The sequence below is a fragment of the Phalangium opilio genome, unplaced genomic scaffold (assembly GCF_054372755.1).
Source record: "Phalangium opilio isolate 3A_F unplaced genomic scaffold, DU_Popi_V2 ptg000093l_1, whole genome shotgun sequence".
Classification (NCBI taxonomy): Eukaryota; Metazoa; Arthropoda; class Arachnida; order Opiliones; family Phalangiidae; genus Phalangium; species Phalangium opilio.
In genome coordinates this window covers 1,536,403-1,550,734 of record NW_028324198.1, presented here as the reverse complement: position 1 = coordinate 1,550,734, position 14,332 = coordinate 1,536,403, and the positions used below count along the sequence as shown (strand labels likewise).

The following is a 14,332-nucleotide window of genomic DNA, read 5'->3' as shown; positions in this document are numbered from 1 at the left end:
GTTAGAACGTTTCAAAAGGAAGATTCATTGAGTAAAGTCGACTTTGTTTACGAACTCAAAAGTTTCATAGAATTTACCTAATAATTTTTAATTTTGTCCTAGATATTAGCACGAAATCAAAACCTACTTCATTGTCACTAGAGGAAGGTACATCTCTGTCAAATAACGAACAAAGTTTCTATACCTCCATTTTCTGACGAAGCTGGAGTTTCGTTTATTTTGGAAGACACCACCTCTTCACTTAACTCCTTGGTTCGTGACGATAGCATAGGCTCTCCAGCCTCTCCAAAAACCAAAAGTATTACAGCTCCTTTGGATTACAATGTAAAATTTAGCGTTGCTACTAGTTCTTCGGATAAAATCACTCAAACTGAGTCAGAATATGCTGATGTCAGTAAACAAAGCGAATTAGTTTTTAAGGATTTAGAGTTATTAATCAGGTAGAAAAGGAAATAGTTAATTGTTCACTTTAAGCGGGGAAAATGTGTTAGAGTATGTGGAATTTAAAAACCAAAAATCGAGTGAAAAAATTACCCTACTAACAACCAAACTAGGAGAAGCCTATAGTTTGCTTAATTCTTGCAAAGAAAACATAAATCAATTGGTATCCTACACTTGAGAAAGAATTAGGTGAACATAAATATGCGGAATTCTTTTTGGAGGGGATAAAGGAGATTTAAAAACCAAGTACTTCACTGGTCTCGAAAGCTTGTAAGTTATACAAATTTTAGTTCAACAAGTGTCCCCATATTTATTTCAAAATTCAAAGCCAACTATTTCTCAGCAGGTTGTCTTAACGATTATGAAGCTAATACTAGCTTTAACAAATAAAGATTTAGCTTTTCGATTTTGGGTGTCTGAAGCTACAGTCGGGATGAATTATGCGCTACAATGCCCATGTGTTTTAGGGAAAAATTTGGGAAGCAATGCGCTGTCATGATAGAATGCTTTGAGGTATTCACCCGTAAATCATCAAGCGTCAAATGTCGCGCTGAAACTTACTCCAGCTATAAAAGCTGTAAAGGCGCGTTTATAAGCGCGCGAGAAAACGTACTACAGCTTGCGCACGAAGCCGAAAGCCGATGCTCGTAATCAGACAAAGCTTTCAGCTTCGGCCGCTACTCAACGGGAAGTTGTTTACAAACGCGCTTGCAGAGCAACTCATCGCGTGTCGATACTCTATAAACACCAGTAAGTAAAATGGCGCCCACGAACACGCGACGAACGCTCCTTCTCAACACAATTGCGTGTTTATTATTAAGAAAAAAGAACTTATTGCTTCTGAAAAAGAAACCCAACAAAAACATCTCTGTAAAAATATGCCAAGTTGTTTGGCCGTAAAAAGAAATGAGATCTAAAATACGGCCAAATTTATTATCTCCAGGTGAAACAACATTTTATTCGACTTAAAACGTCTCAAGAATGTTTTTCTGACTTGGCCATTAGCATTTCAAAGATTCGTTTAATTCCAGATATGGATCGAAATTAAAATATTAAATCAAATTGTTTAAATATTCTTGAATAGCCTTTGTGGTTAAACTTGTAACTTCCGTTCTTCACCATCACGGGCGCAAAGAAGAAGGATGCAAGTTTGGAATGCTAATGGCCAAGTCAGAAAAACATTCTTGAGAAGTTTTAAGTCAAATAAAATGTTGGTTCACCTGGAGATAATAACTTGGCCGTATTTTAGATCTCACTTCTTTTTACGGCCAAACAATTTGGCATATTTTTACAGAGATGTTTTTGTTGGGATTTCACTCCTTTTTGTACGTGCATGTTCTTAAAGAATTATAGAAGTAGGATTATGAAGTGAAATAAACATTTGTACTTTAATATTAAAAGACGAAAAAATTAAATTATAATGACCTATTATAGAACCATTTCAGACGAAATGAAAAGGAAATGAGTAAAAAATGTATTAACTAAAACATTAAGTAAAAAACATTAATTTTACAATACGAAAGATTCATATTAGTAAAAAATATTAATATTAAAAGACGAAAAAATTAAATTATAATGTCCTATTACGAGGGGATCTAAATTATTAAACCCCCATTTCAGGGGTTAACAGGGGAAAATTCCCGCTTTTGGGACTTTTTCCTTTCTTTGTATGCTAAGTCCTACTTGTGCTAAATTTTATCATTCCCGCAACACCGGAAGTGCCCTAGAGGTTTAGATGATGACTCTAATTCTAAACCTCCATTTCAGGGGCTAAAAGGGGAAAACTCCCGCTTTTGGGAATTTTCCCTTTGCTTGTATGCTTAGTGGTACAAGTATGCCAAATTTCATCATTCTAGCACCACCGGAAATGCCCTAGAGGTTTAGATGATGATTCTAATTCTAAACCCCCATTTCAGGGGCTAAAAGGGGAAAACTCCCGCTTTTGGGACTTTTCCCTTTGCTTGTATGCTTAGTGGTACAAGTATGCCAAATTTCATCATTTTAGCACCACCGGAAATGCCCTAGACGTTTTGATGATGTGTCAGTCAGTCAGTCAGTCAGTCTCATAATGTGTCATTTTCACATAGGATTATCACAGAAACCAGATGAGTTAGAAAGCTGGAAGTTGGAGGACTTCCTAGGATTAACACTGTGCCCTTGAGGTGTAAATATGAGTGGTGTACTATTCCCCAGTACCGAGTTACGAGGGGGTGAAAATGAGGCTGAAATGTTTCGGGTAAAGGATTGCTGGTAGTGCACGACAACTTGGCGGGTGCACTGCCGTGCACCCAGATAACAATTGCAACAGAGAAAAGAAAGAAAGAAACGTCGATGGGGAACCCATCCAATTTGGAAGCTACGGGATGATGAAGGATATTTTCATACATTGGTAAGCTTTGGCTGTTTCAGTACTTTAAATTCTAATTGGATCATTGGCAGGTTAATGGCCAGTGGTGATTCGTTAACTAGTACTGCATTTGGGTTCAGAGTGCATAAGTCAACTGTCCATGTTGTTCTTAAAGAAACGTGCGACGCTCTGTGGAAATGTCTCCAGCCGTTGTATTTAAAGGTAACAACTTCCCAAAGTAGTAATATCACACCATGTATAATGTTAATGTTACGCAAGGCACCAACTGAAGCTACATGGGGAAATGCTGCATATGAATATGGTCGTCGTTGGCAATATCCAAACTGTTGTGGTGCTGTTGATGGGAAGCATGTAGTTATCCAGCAGCCAGCAAAGAGTGGCTCCATGTACTACAATTATAAAGTATGTTAATAGTTTTATGGCCAAATAACAGCAAAATATGAAACTCCTCAAATCTTAAATATAGGGCACAAATTCTGTTGTGTTAATGGCAGTTGTAGATGCCGAATACAAGTTTTTGGCAGTTGATATTGGAGGTTACGGGTCAAATTCGGACGGTGGGGTATTCAAAGCGTCACCCATTGGTCAGGCGTTGGTTAATGACACACTAGGCCTGCCACCACCAGGCAATTTACCACGTACAAGAACATCCATGCCGCATGTTTTGCTTGGAGATGAAGCTTTTCAACTTCGGCCAGATTTTATGCGACCTTTCTCTGCCAAAGATTTGACGCCGAAAACGAGGGTGTTTAATTATCGGCTAAGCAGAGCAAGGTATTGAGTTATAATGTATGTAGCAGTCTTAAATGGTATTAAACTAATGTTCATGCATAAACATTAGGCGTTGTAGTGAGAATGCCTTTGGTATCCTTGGAGCTAGATGGAGAGTGTTTCAGAAACCAATTCCTCTCTCTCCAAACAATGTTGACAGGATTATCAAAGCTGCAGTAGTATTGCACAACTACTTGTTGACGAAGGAGAAAAAGCAGTTGAAGAAGGTCTATTGTCCACAAGGATTGGCAGATTTTACTGATTCCTTTGGAAATTACTATTATGGAGCATGCCACGACGAAGGGAATGCTTTCCGGCCCGTCAATACAACCGCATCTAGAAATTTTACCGAAGTAGCCAAAGTAATTAGAAATAGATTTGCCGACTATTTTTGGTGTGAAGAAGGTGAAGTTCCATGGCAATGGGACATGCCAGGTGTTGAGAGAGAATGAAATGTGTATTTTATTTTGTAAAGCTCGTTTGTACAATTTGAAAGATAAACAATATATTTCTGTGAATTTGTTACAAGTGTTGATCATTTGGAATGTCATCAATATAGTTGTTAACGATTTGAAGGAGTTGCGTTTCACATTTCCTTCTTTTCTGCTCGGGGACCTCCCGCAACAGCTCTGCCAAATATCGACCAAATTTTTCTTCACTGTCATCGTTTTCAACCTTTGATGATTTGGTCACAGCTGCTGCTACCAGGCCTAGGGTTCTATAAATGTATATTAATTATTCATTGTGTCTTATATAAATGCAATGATTTGTGACCTACTCATCAATACTCTGAATTTGTCATCAATGGGATCCTTTTGGCCCACACCACTTTTAGTGTGTTTTGAATACACATTTGAAGCTCGTTTTTTAGGGGCTTCACAACGTTTGTTCAAGCCACCCAACGGCGTTGAGGTGTTTGATGCATCCGAGGATGTTGATGGGTTCCGTTCACCCGAGGATGCTGACAGGTTCGTGAGACGCAACAGGCGTTGGTTCAGGATTGATGAGATGCTCTTTATCTCCACAAACACTGTCGTTTATTCCATCGTCGCTTTGACCCTCGGACATAGCAGATAATATCTATAGTGTTGTACAAATGTTTTATATTAATTACTGTAGGCAATACCCATGCGATATGGTATCAGTACTCGATGGGCCTCTTTGTCCCCATTCTGGCATATATTTGATGACGTGCTATGAACGATACTATACAATTAGCAAACGAACTTATGAAATATTATACATTTGGTAACAAAATACATACTCTCTTCTCGAAATTACATCATTCAGGAAAAGTAATTGTTTAAAGAAGGGCCACTTTACCAGGAGCATATCTTCCTCTGCCACGTACTTTCTTTTCACTGACCGCATGGAAATTTGTTGCAAATTGGTCTCTTAAATATTTCCAAATTTTCTTGGCTTGTGGCTCTTTTCAAGACAATAATTACACGTAAATATACAAACGTTTTTGCAAAACAATTACATATACTTACTTGTTAAAGAGGCCATAGTTGCTACCTTATCCCAAGCCACATCTGTCGCCTCGCGATCTTTATGACTTGGGTCATTTTTGGCCCAAATTTGAGGGAAATCCCGAATAATATTTATCAGATTTTCTTTCACTTCATTTTCTTTCTTTCGTTCTTGTTCTTTCAGCACCCTTTGTTGGTCTTTTAATGATTTAAGTGACATATTTATGTATATGTTTAAGCATGGATAAAGGGTAATGGAGGTGAAAAGAGCCAGATTTCTACGTTGGAGCCGCGACCCCGAAAACCCCACCGGTGGGCGGAAAAAGGAAGTGGAAAAAAGGGGAACGCGGTCGGGTTCGCCTCGACGTTTCGGTTGCCATGGTTACGCGTTGCCGCCGAAATACTGAATAGTTTGTTTGCGCCCTCTACTGGCTGTCAATCGCAATATGTCGTCTAATCGTGTTCGTGTATGGTTTTTCTTTCATGGCTCTAGGGTCATCTTTATTCCCAAGCCCGGAAAGGCTTCCTATCTCGAGGCGAAGGCATTTAGGCCCATATGCCTGACCTCCTTCTTCCTCAAAATTCTGGAGAAGCTGGTGGACAGGTACATTAGAGACGACATACTTTCGGTAACTCCTCTCTCTTCTTCACAATTTGCTTACCAAAAAGGCAAATCCACTGAGACGGCCCTTCACGGCCTTACGAATTGCCTGGATAGGGCATTCGAGTTTCAGGAAATTTCACTGGCCGTCTTCCTCGATATTGAGGGGCCTTTGACAAGGTCTCTAGCTCGGTTATTACTGAAGCTGTTAAGAGATTTGGCATCAGCGACACTCTTGGCCGCTGGATCAAGTCCATGCTTACCGTGCGCGAGGTGTCGGTGTCCCTCCTTGGAGACTCTCTAGCGGTGACTACCAGCAGAGGCTGCCCTCAGGGTGGAGTGCTCTCCCCCCTTTTGTGGTGCCTGGTGGTGGACGAACTCTTGGGGAGGCTCGGGGGTGCTGGGGGCTGTAGCTGCTTCGGGTATGCGGACGATGTAGCAATAGTCTTTACCGGGAAGTTCCCGGATACTGTTACCGCGCTTATGAGATCTGCTCTCTCTAGCGTGGAGCAATGGTGTCAGGCGGTTAACCTCACCGTTAATCCTGATAAAACTGTCCTTGTTCCGTTTACGAGGAAAAATACTAAGGATCTGTTCAATGATATCTCTTTCTTTGGCCAGGTCCTGACAAAGTCCTCCGAGGTGAAATACCTGGGGGTGACCTTTGATTGCAGACTCACATGGAAGCCGCATCTAGATCGGTGTATTAAGAAGGCCAAGATGCTCTTCTGGAGGACCATGAGCTCTGTCGGCAATACTTGGGGCCTCAACCCCAAGGCTGTACACTGGCTCTATTCTGGGATCATCAGACCCATACTATCTTACGGGGCACTTGTCTGGTGGACAAGGGTTCGGCTTAAGACGGTGCAGGCTGCCCTGCGCAAGCTTCAAAGGCTTGCCTGCATTGGTGTTACGGGGGCCATGAGATCGACCCCAACTGCTTCCCTGGAGGTGCTCCTTGACATGCTTCCTCTTCATCTCTTCATTGAGGAGGAGGCTGTCATGGGAGCCTACAGGCTCAACATTAGTGGCTGCTGGGTTCCAAGACTTTGGGATTACAGCCATACGAAGCTCTTGCGGGAGTACGCCGCACTTGAGCCGTCGCTAACGATGTGCTCTGACAAAACCGTTACCAGTTTTGACTTCACTAAGCCATTCAGCATCCACTTTCCCAGTCGGGCAGAGTGGACTAACCTGCTGCCTCTTGGCACTGAGGGTGAAACTATTTGGTTCACCGATGGTTCCAAGACTGATTCCGGCGCTGGCGCCGGCTATTACTGCCAAACCACAAGGGTCGGCTTTTCTGCTTGCCTGGGCACCTTCGCTAGTGTGTTCCAGGCGGAAATTGCCGCGATCTGTTATTGCGCAGATTACTGTATTAACAAACGGTATACCGGACGGACTGTGAGAATTTATTCTGACAGTCAGGCCGCCCTGAACGCGCTGAACCAGTGTCAGATTACCTCTCAACTGGTGCGCAGCTGCCTTGATCTGCTAGCGCGACTGGCATCCTGCAACAGGGTTCTGTTGTTCTGGGTGCCAGGGCATAGCGGATATCATGGCAATGAGCAAGCCGATAGATTTGCGAAAAGGGGTGCGGAGGCCAAGCTCTTGGGGCCGGAGCCGGCCGTCCCCATCCCCTACAGGCACGTCAAACGGTGTCTGCATGACAGGTTGACTGTCATACAAAACCAGCTCTGGCATAACATGGAGGGCCAGAGACAGACAAAACTGTTAGTCAATGGTCCCTGCAGGTCTCGTGCTAGAGACCTAATTTCGCTCAGCAGATGGGATATTAGGCTGGCCACCGGTCTTCTGACCGGGCACTGTCGGCTTAGTAGGCACCTCCATCTGATGGGTTTTGCCGACGACCCTCTCTGTAGGTCGTGTCTGGAGAAGGAAGAAACATCCGCTCACGTACTTTGCGAGTGCGACTGCTTCGCCTCGCTTTGACTAGAATATTTTGATTCACACACTTTCGAACCCTCGTGGGTCTCCTCTATTACGGTGGAGCGAATTGTTCGCTACGCTGTGGCCACGGGTCTATTCAAGGCCTGAATACGTGGGTGCACAATATGCCTATGGCATCGGTGCTAGGGCGCGAGCCCCCCTACTCACTAATAATAATAATAAAAATAACACAAGACAGAATCAACTAAACATTCCAATATCCCTTTAAATCAAGAAGAAATTTTTCTCTCATAAGCGATTGTAGGAGTGGTATACTGTATATATGGTATTACCGAATTTTTACATATATTTTTCATTTTTACCGAAAACCGGTCTTTATAGCGATAATGACATTTTGAAACGCGATCCCCTCTTAAATCTAAATAGCCAAAGCGATACAATTTAAATATAAATGCTTTAAAGAATAAATAATAAAAAAAATGGTCATCAAAGAAGACCTTTGTAGTCTTGACCATAAAATAAGAAAGCAAAAGAAAAAAAGATAAAAAGATTAGGATATTTCAAAAATATCATAAAGTTCTATGTATGATGCAGTAATGGTCATATTACATCTCATTCTCATCCGGTTTTGGCCACACGAAAAAAAAACCTATTAAAATGGGAAAAATCTCTGCACAGAACCATTTTGTAAATACACGTATACCATTTTCGAAATCAGAATATTAAAATCAAGAATCAATTCGATTAGCACTTGAATAAACCCGATTTCAAAAATATCTCGTGTATTCTGAGATATTTGAGGTCAAAGGTTACTCCATATACTATACGACCAAACTAAATTGAGACATTTTTCACTGAGTAATTGTTTTAAATATAATAAACAAGTCTTGTTCTAATTAGATATTTCGTAATTAAAGTGTAATATAATGCCACTTTCGTGCTAAAATATGATATGTAATTGTAAATTCGCATACCCTTTAAAGGTAAGATATCAACATAACATGGTACTTCGGAAAACGCTATGCCACCTTGTAATTCAACCAGCTTAAAAATGTAATCGAAATAGGCTTGAACGTGTTCACGTTTTAAACTTGTTTGTACAGCGAAAAACATTTTGCCATATTTACAAATAATTCAAAATAATATACTTGAAATTAGTTTTTTATGATGAAAGTTGGTAAAGGCGCTTCCTGAATAGTTCCTTCATGTTTACAAGAGCATACCAGCACAGAATAGCCAAAACCTTTAAACCCAGCATTAGCAATGGCCACTAGGAATATGCGATAAATATTTTTCTTGCTTTTTTATCAACTAAGATTTTTTAAATGAAATAGGCTGAAAGGATCAGGAACAAAACGCTCATAGGCAGATGAACTATGTTTTAGATTTTGTAGTCAATACCTAGCAATAGCTTAATGTTTACAACTAAACTTCGAATACCTAGATGTTTAAGAAAGCGTATTTAATTTAAGCAGCTGATTTACAATTTGACGTATTTGATTTTAACAGCTCAATTAGAATTTAACGAATTTGATTTAAACAGCTGTTTTTGAAAACGTATTTAATTTATACAGCTGTTTTAAAAACCTTTTACATTGTTATAGTGTTCGCTCAGTGTTTAAGAACATGAACATTGTTAGCATCTCCATGGCGAAGACGAAAGAAGCGACTCCAAGCATTGCCGCCCACATTGCCAACTTAGCTGCGATGTCCTTGAACCTGAGTACATGTACTTCATTCTCAGCCACCGAATGATCCAATACGATGTGGTAGTCTCTCTTGAGGGAGCGTAGCCACGGTGTTAATTGGCCAGTTTCAAAGTAAGCCCGCAATCTGTAACCATGAAAGGAACACGAATAAAATTTTGTGATCAGTAGCGTAAATCAGGTGTAATATTAGTGCGCATCACAGTGTTGCTATCGATGCTTAAAAATTGGTTTCTTCTCTAGGTTTCTGAGTAAGCACGACTTCATTCATGCTTCAAAGGATCTCAAGTGTATTTTCGACGAACCCACGCGGATTCTTTTGCAATTTAAAAGGATTTTAAGCTAACTCGTATCGAATACGAGAGTAATACTTGGACGTTTTCGAATATATACAGACTTTCACTTGAATCCAACGTTAATTTAAAAGTGTGTAACCCTCTGTATGATAATTTAACTAAGGGAGAAAGCTCCCGAGGGCCATAAAAAAGAATAAAGACAACTTACTTTATATATCCAAATTAGAAGAATAATCTTCTAATACTTTAATGGTAATATTGAATATACAAAAAAGGGATAAACCCGACGGAACTATACTCTTGATAGTTAATTACAAAACTAGTGCTCCGTTCGAGAGCTGACTTCGGAATGAAATTAATACTGAGAAAAATCACAGTGATATTGCTAGGAGGAGGAGCATGTAGCATGGAGGTATAACACCCTGCCAGATCCAAGGAGTAGAACTCCAGGAATCTGGCAGCCATGCTACATCCCCCCTCTTTAGGAACTCTTTTATTCTATCAAAAATTTAAATCATTAGAAAAAGAAAAAGGGTTACCCCGAGGAACCCGGAACATTTTGGCAGGGGTTTATCACAAGTTATCACAATAATAATAATCCTTAGAATCAAGGTATCAAAAAAAAAAGAAAAAGGGCATTCTCCCTGGGGTTGATATTGTTTTCGTTTATTCAGGTGTTATGTTCTTAGATTTCTGCTCAGCCTCTTTCCTTTTGGTTTCTAGACGGGATTGTCTGCGCGCTTCCCTCCGTTCTAAAGACGCTTTACTTCGTCTACCCGGGCAGTCTGAGACGGCGTGTTGTCCCATTTTTCGGCATCGATAACAAATCGATGTAGACCATATGAAAGGGTGTTTGGCACCCGGTACCCTCGAAGGGAGTAGTATCCTTGGAGGAACTTTAGGGGTCCACCCCATCGTCCCGAATCGTTCCCAATTTCGGTCGTCCTCGCTGTCTTCGTCATCAACAGAATGAGCGGGAATCCCTTGGCATGGTGAAGATGCTACTTTCGGTTCCGGTTGGATATGCTGAGGATGGCGAAGGAATCGTGTTAAAGACCAAGGGTCTTCTTCTCCCTGAGGAGGAGAGGCGGAAGGGTAAAACCCAGGGGGCTGATCCGGGATGGAAATAGGGTCAGAAATCTGCTCCATTTCTTCTCTGGATTCTGCTAATATAAGGACATCCTCATCCTCTTCCTTAAACGGGCAGGAATCTGCTACATGGCCCTTTGTATAACAAGATGAGCACGAATCAGTTGAGTTGATGTATTTATTCGGCATATAGCAGTCGGTGGCCTCATGGCCGAATTCCTCGCAATTGCGGCATTGGATGAGGTTTTTTGTATCGCTTGGGCAATAGTTTTCCAAAATTTCTAGGGATTGCTCTGTTTTGCTCATTGGTTTAGGTTGGTTTCTTTTTTTCATTTTGAATTCCTTTGGAAGGGCGAATTCCCAGTTAGAAGCCATCTGTAATTATATAATGTTAATAGCGTCTCTTAGAGGCTTGGGAAATGAATTCCCATGGGAAAAAGGAGATTGGCTCTCGGGAGAAACAAAAATATTCCCTTTGTAGGTTCTTTATCTTATTATTATCAAGGTAAACCTGAACTTCATAAGATGACCTTAACCTTTTATCATCAGGAGGTCGATAGTAGATATCTACTTCATTACCTCCGGGCTGAACCGTCGCCCTCTTACATACCTCTCGGCGCCACCCCAATTTAAAAGGTTCTAAATAAATGTCGGGTAGTGTAGCCCTATTTAGACGGGGAATTCTCATTGCTTCTGACAACGTGGTCGATGAACTGTCAGACGCACTCAGTGATTGGGATAGGGATTGAGGAATAGGTTCAGGGGTTGATACTTCTTCTGAGAGAGGAGATATCTGTTCATGTGGTGCTAGTTCTTCCGAAAAACCAGAAGAAGGAGAATGGTCTAACGCCGGTTCCGGTACTGTATGATCAGAAGACGTTGATTTATCCTCCGGCGTTAGAATTTCTTCTGAAAAACTGGACGTTGACTTATGTAGCCCTGGTTCCTCGACTGATTCTTGATCAGAAGGGGAAGCCTCCCCTGCCGCAGAAGGCGGACTATCGTTAGTAGGATGATCGAGCTGAAAAGCCCTCATATCGTGGTTAGTACGAAGGAGGAGAGGAGGGTCTTCAAAAAGGGCCATGCCCGGTTCACTATCAGTGTCTGTAGGTTGATGTGAATCATCGTGAACTGCAGGAGGGATCAATTGATCCTCCGTTTGATCTACGGTACGTGATGTCGAGGTTCGATGGACATCTGGAATAACAGGAATAATCGGTTGATTGGTTTCCTGACCGTCCTGGGGTGACGGTGACGTAGAAGATGATGATGTTTCAGATGACGTGGTTGAGGAAGTCTCTTCAGGGTGGTGGAGCGCTCTATCACCATCCGTAGAAGGACCAGGTTCAAGGTCATCGACTATTTCTGATTGAGAAACTGGGGCAATTCCGGCGTTTTCGAAGACGGCTACATTCGTCCAGTAGAGTTTGAGATGCTCTAAGTTAACTTTCCCTATGTTCTGCCCTGAGTTAGCGTCTTCTAACTCGTAGACTACGGGAGAATGTTTTGCTACTATCTTAAAGGGACCTGCCCATTTTGGACTAAGCTTTTTCATAAGTTGCCCTGTCGTACTTGATAAAGGATGTGTTTCCATCCATACTAAAGTTCCTACCTCAAACTCTAAAGGGTCATGACGAAGGTCATAATACTTCTTTTGGTGAGCTTTAGCTAACTTAGACAATTCATTACTGAATGCTAATTGTTCTTTAAGAACCTTCAAAGCCTTACTACGACTAGGGTCATCTGGGTCCTGAATGGGTTCTTCAATATCTAAATCCCAAGGGAGACGTGGCTCCCGCCCTAAATTCAGAAAAAAGGGAGATCTTCCCGTAGTTTCATGGGGTGCGGAATTTATTGCGAATTGAAGAAGGTCAAGGGATTCATCCCATCTATCATGGTGATTCCCTACATAGAATGATATTAATTCGCCTATTACTCTATTTACTCTCTCAGTGGGATTTCCCTCAGGAGTATAGGGGGTGGTAAACTTTGGGTTTATTTTAAAAGCCCTGCACGTCTGCAGCCAAAGTTTCGAGGTAAATTGTACCCCTCTATCACTAAGGATAGCTTTAGGAGCTCCCCACTTAGTGATAATAGATTTAAATGCCTGAACACAGGTCTTAGCAGTAATAGTTTTTAGTGGTATCATTTCCACGAATTTGGTCATATAATCGACGAAAACTATTAAATATTTATAATGGTGTCTACTTGAAGGGAAAGGTCCCATTATGTCGACACTAATTTGGTCCCAAGGACTGGTTATTTCTGAGGGTTGCATTAGCCCTGGCTTTTTCCTATTTCTAGCCTTGAATTGTTGGCATAGTGAACACCCTCTAACATAATCCTGAACATCACTAATTACAGTGGGCCACCAATATCTATAAGTTACTTTACTAAGGGTCTTATCTTTGCCCCTGTGAGCTGATAAAGGGTGGTCGTGTAACAACCTCATAGCTTCTAGCCTTAACCGAGGAGGTAAATAAATCTTTTCAGGATGATTCCTGTACGGTCTTCTATAAAGAAGATCATTCTTTATTTCAAACATTTTATTCCTAACTGGGTTAGGTCTTTGCAAGGAATTAATAATAGGGGACGCAAATGGGTCTTCCCTTTGAGATGTTCTGACATCTTCTATCGTAAAAACTGAGTATAAGGATCTAGGACCTGGAGGACGTATTCGACCTTCAACAGACTCACTAGAGGAAGTTGAATTACTACTACTACCGGTAGAATTTTGACTAGTACTACTACAAGTTTGATCTAAATTAGAAGTAGAATTAGAAGTAGAAGAACTGAAGTTTATGCTCAAAACGTTAATCGGGGCCCTCGACAAAGCGTCAGCTACTACGTTTTCTACTCCTTTTTTATGTTTTATGGTAAAATCAAAAGTCTGAAGGTACATTGCCCATTTGACTAGACGAGAATTGGGTTCCCTAATGTTAAACAACCACTGTAAAGCCTGATGGTCAGTGAGGACAGTGAATTTACGACCTTCTAGAAAAGGCCTAAACTTTTTGACAGCCCAACATATGGCTAAACACTCCTTCTCGCTAGTGGAGTACCTTGTTTCAACATCTTTTAGCCCTGTACTAGCATAAGCTATAGGGACTTCTATATTATCCTGTATTTGGGAAAGAAGGGCACCTAACCCTGCATCACTAGCATCGGTAGTTAAGATGCACGGGGAATCCCTTCTACAGGAAGCTAAGGGGTGAGCCTTACTAATGGCTTCCTTAATTTTTTCGAACGCCTGTTGCTGTTCGAATCCCCAAACAAATTTCTGATCCTTCCTTTTAAGCTTATTAATAGGAGCTACTATTTGGGAGTAGTAGCTAATAAACCTATTATGCCAACCTGCCATCCCTAAAGATCTTAAACTTCCTTAATATTTTTAGGAGGAGGAAATTTTTGAATGGCTTCTATCTTAGAAGGATCTATATGCACCCCTTTTTCATTTACAATGTGACCAAATATGGTAGCTTCTTTCTGAGCGAAACGACATTTCTTTAACTGTAGGGTGAGACTCGCTTCCTTTAGCCTATTTAAGACATACTCTAAACACGTTAAGTGTTGATCCCAGTCTTCGCTAAGCGATATTAAATCATCTAAATAGTCTATTAATTGGAAGTAATCTGCATCCCTAAAAATTTCGTCAATTAGACGCTGAAAGGAGCTAG

At 41.1% G+C, this 14,332-nt stretch overlaps 1 protein-coding gene across 1 annotated transcript; it reads left to right on the top strand.

The window, feature by feature from the left end:
* Positions 1-2,807: 2,807 nt before the first annotated feature.
* On the top strand, positions 2,808-3,220 carry LOC149640183 (uncharacterized). The gene is made up of 2 exons (XM_089850649.1): positions 2,808-2,830; positions 2,881-3,220. Exons 1-2 carry the CDS (start codon positions 2,808-2,810, stop codon positions 3,218-3,220), a joined length of 363 nt encoding a protein of 120 aa, XP_089706775.1.
* Positions 3,221-14,332: the final 11,112 nt, after the last annotated feature.

Excerpts from the sequence above, each read along its gene's own strand:
- LOC149640183 (XM_089850649.1), top strand. The coding sequence starts at position 2,808 with ATGAAGGATATTTTCATACATTG. Across the intron at positions 2,831-2,880 it reads AAGGATATTTTCATACATTG|GTTAATGGCCAGTGGTGATT; the intron begins GTAAGCTTTGGC and ends GATCATTGGCAG.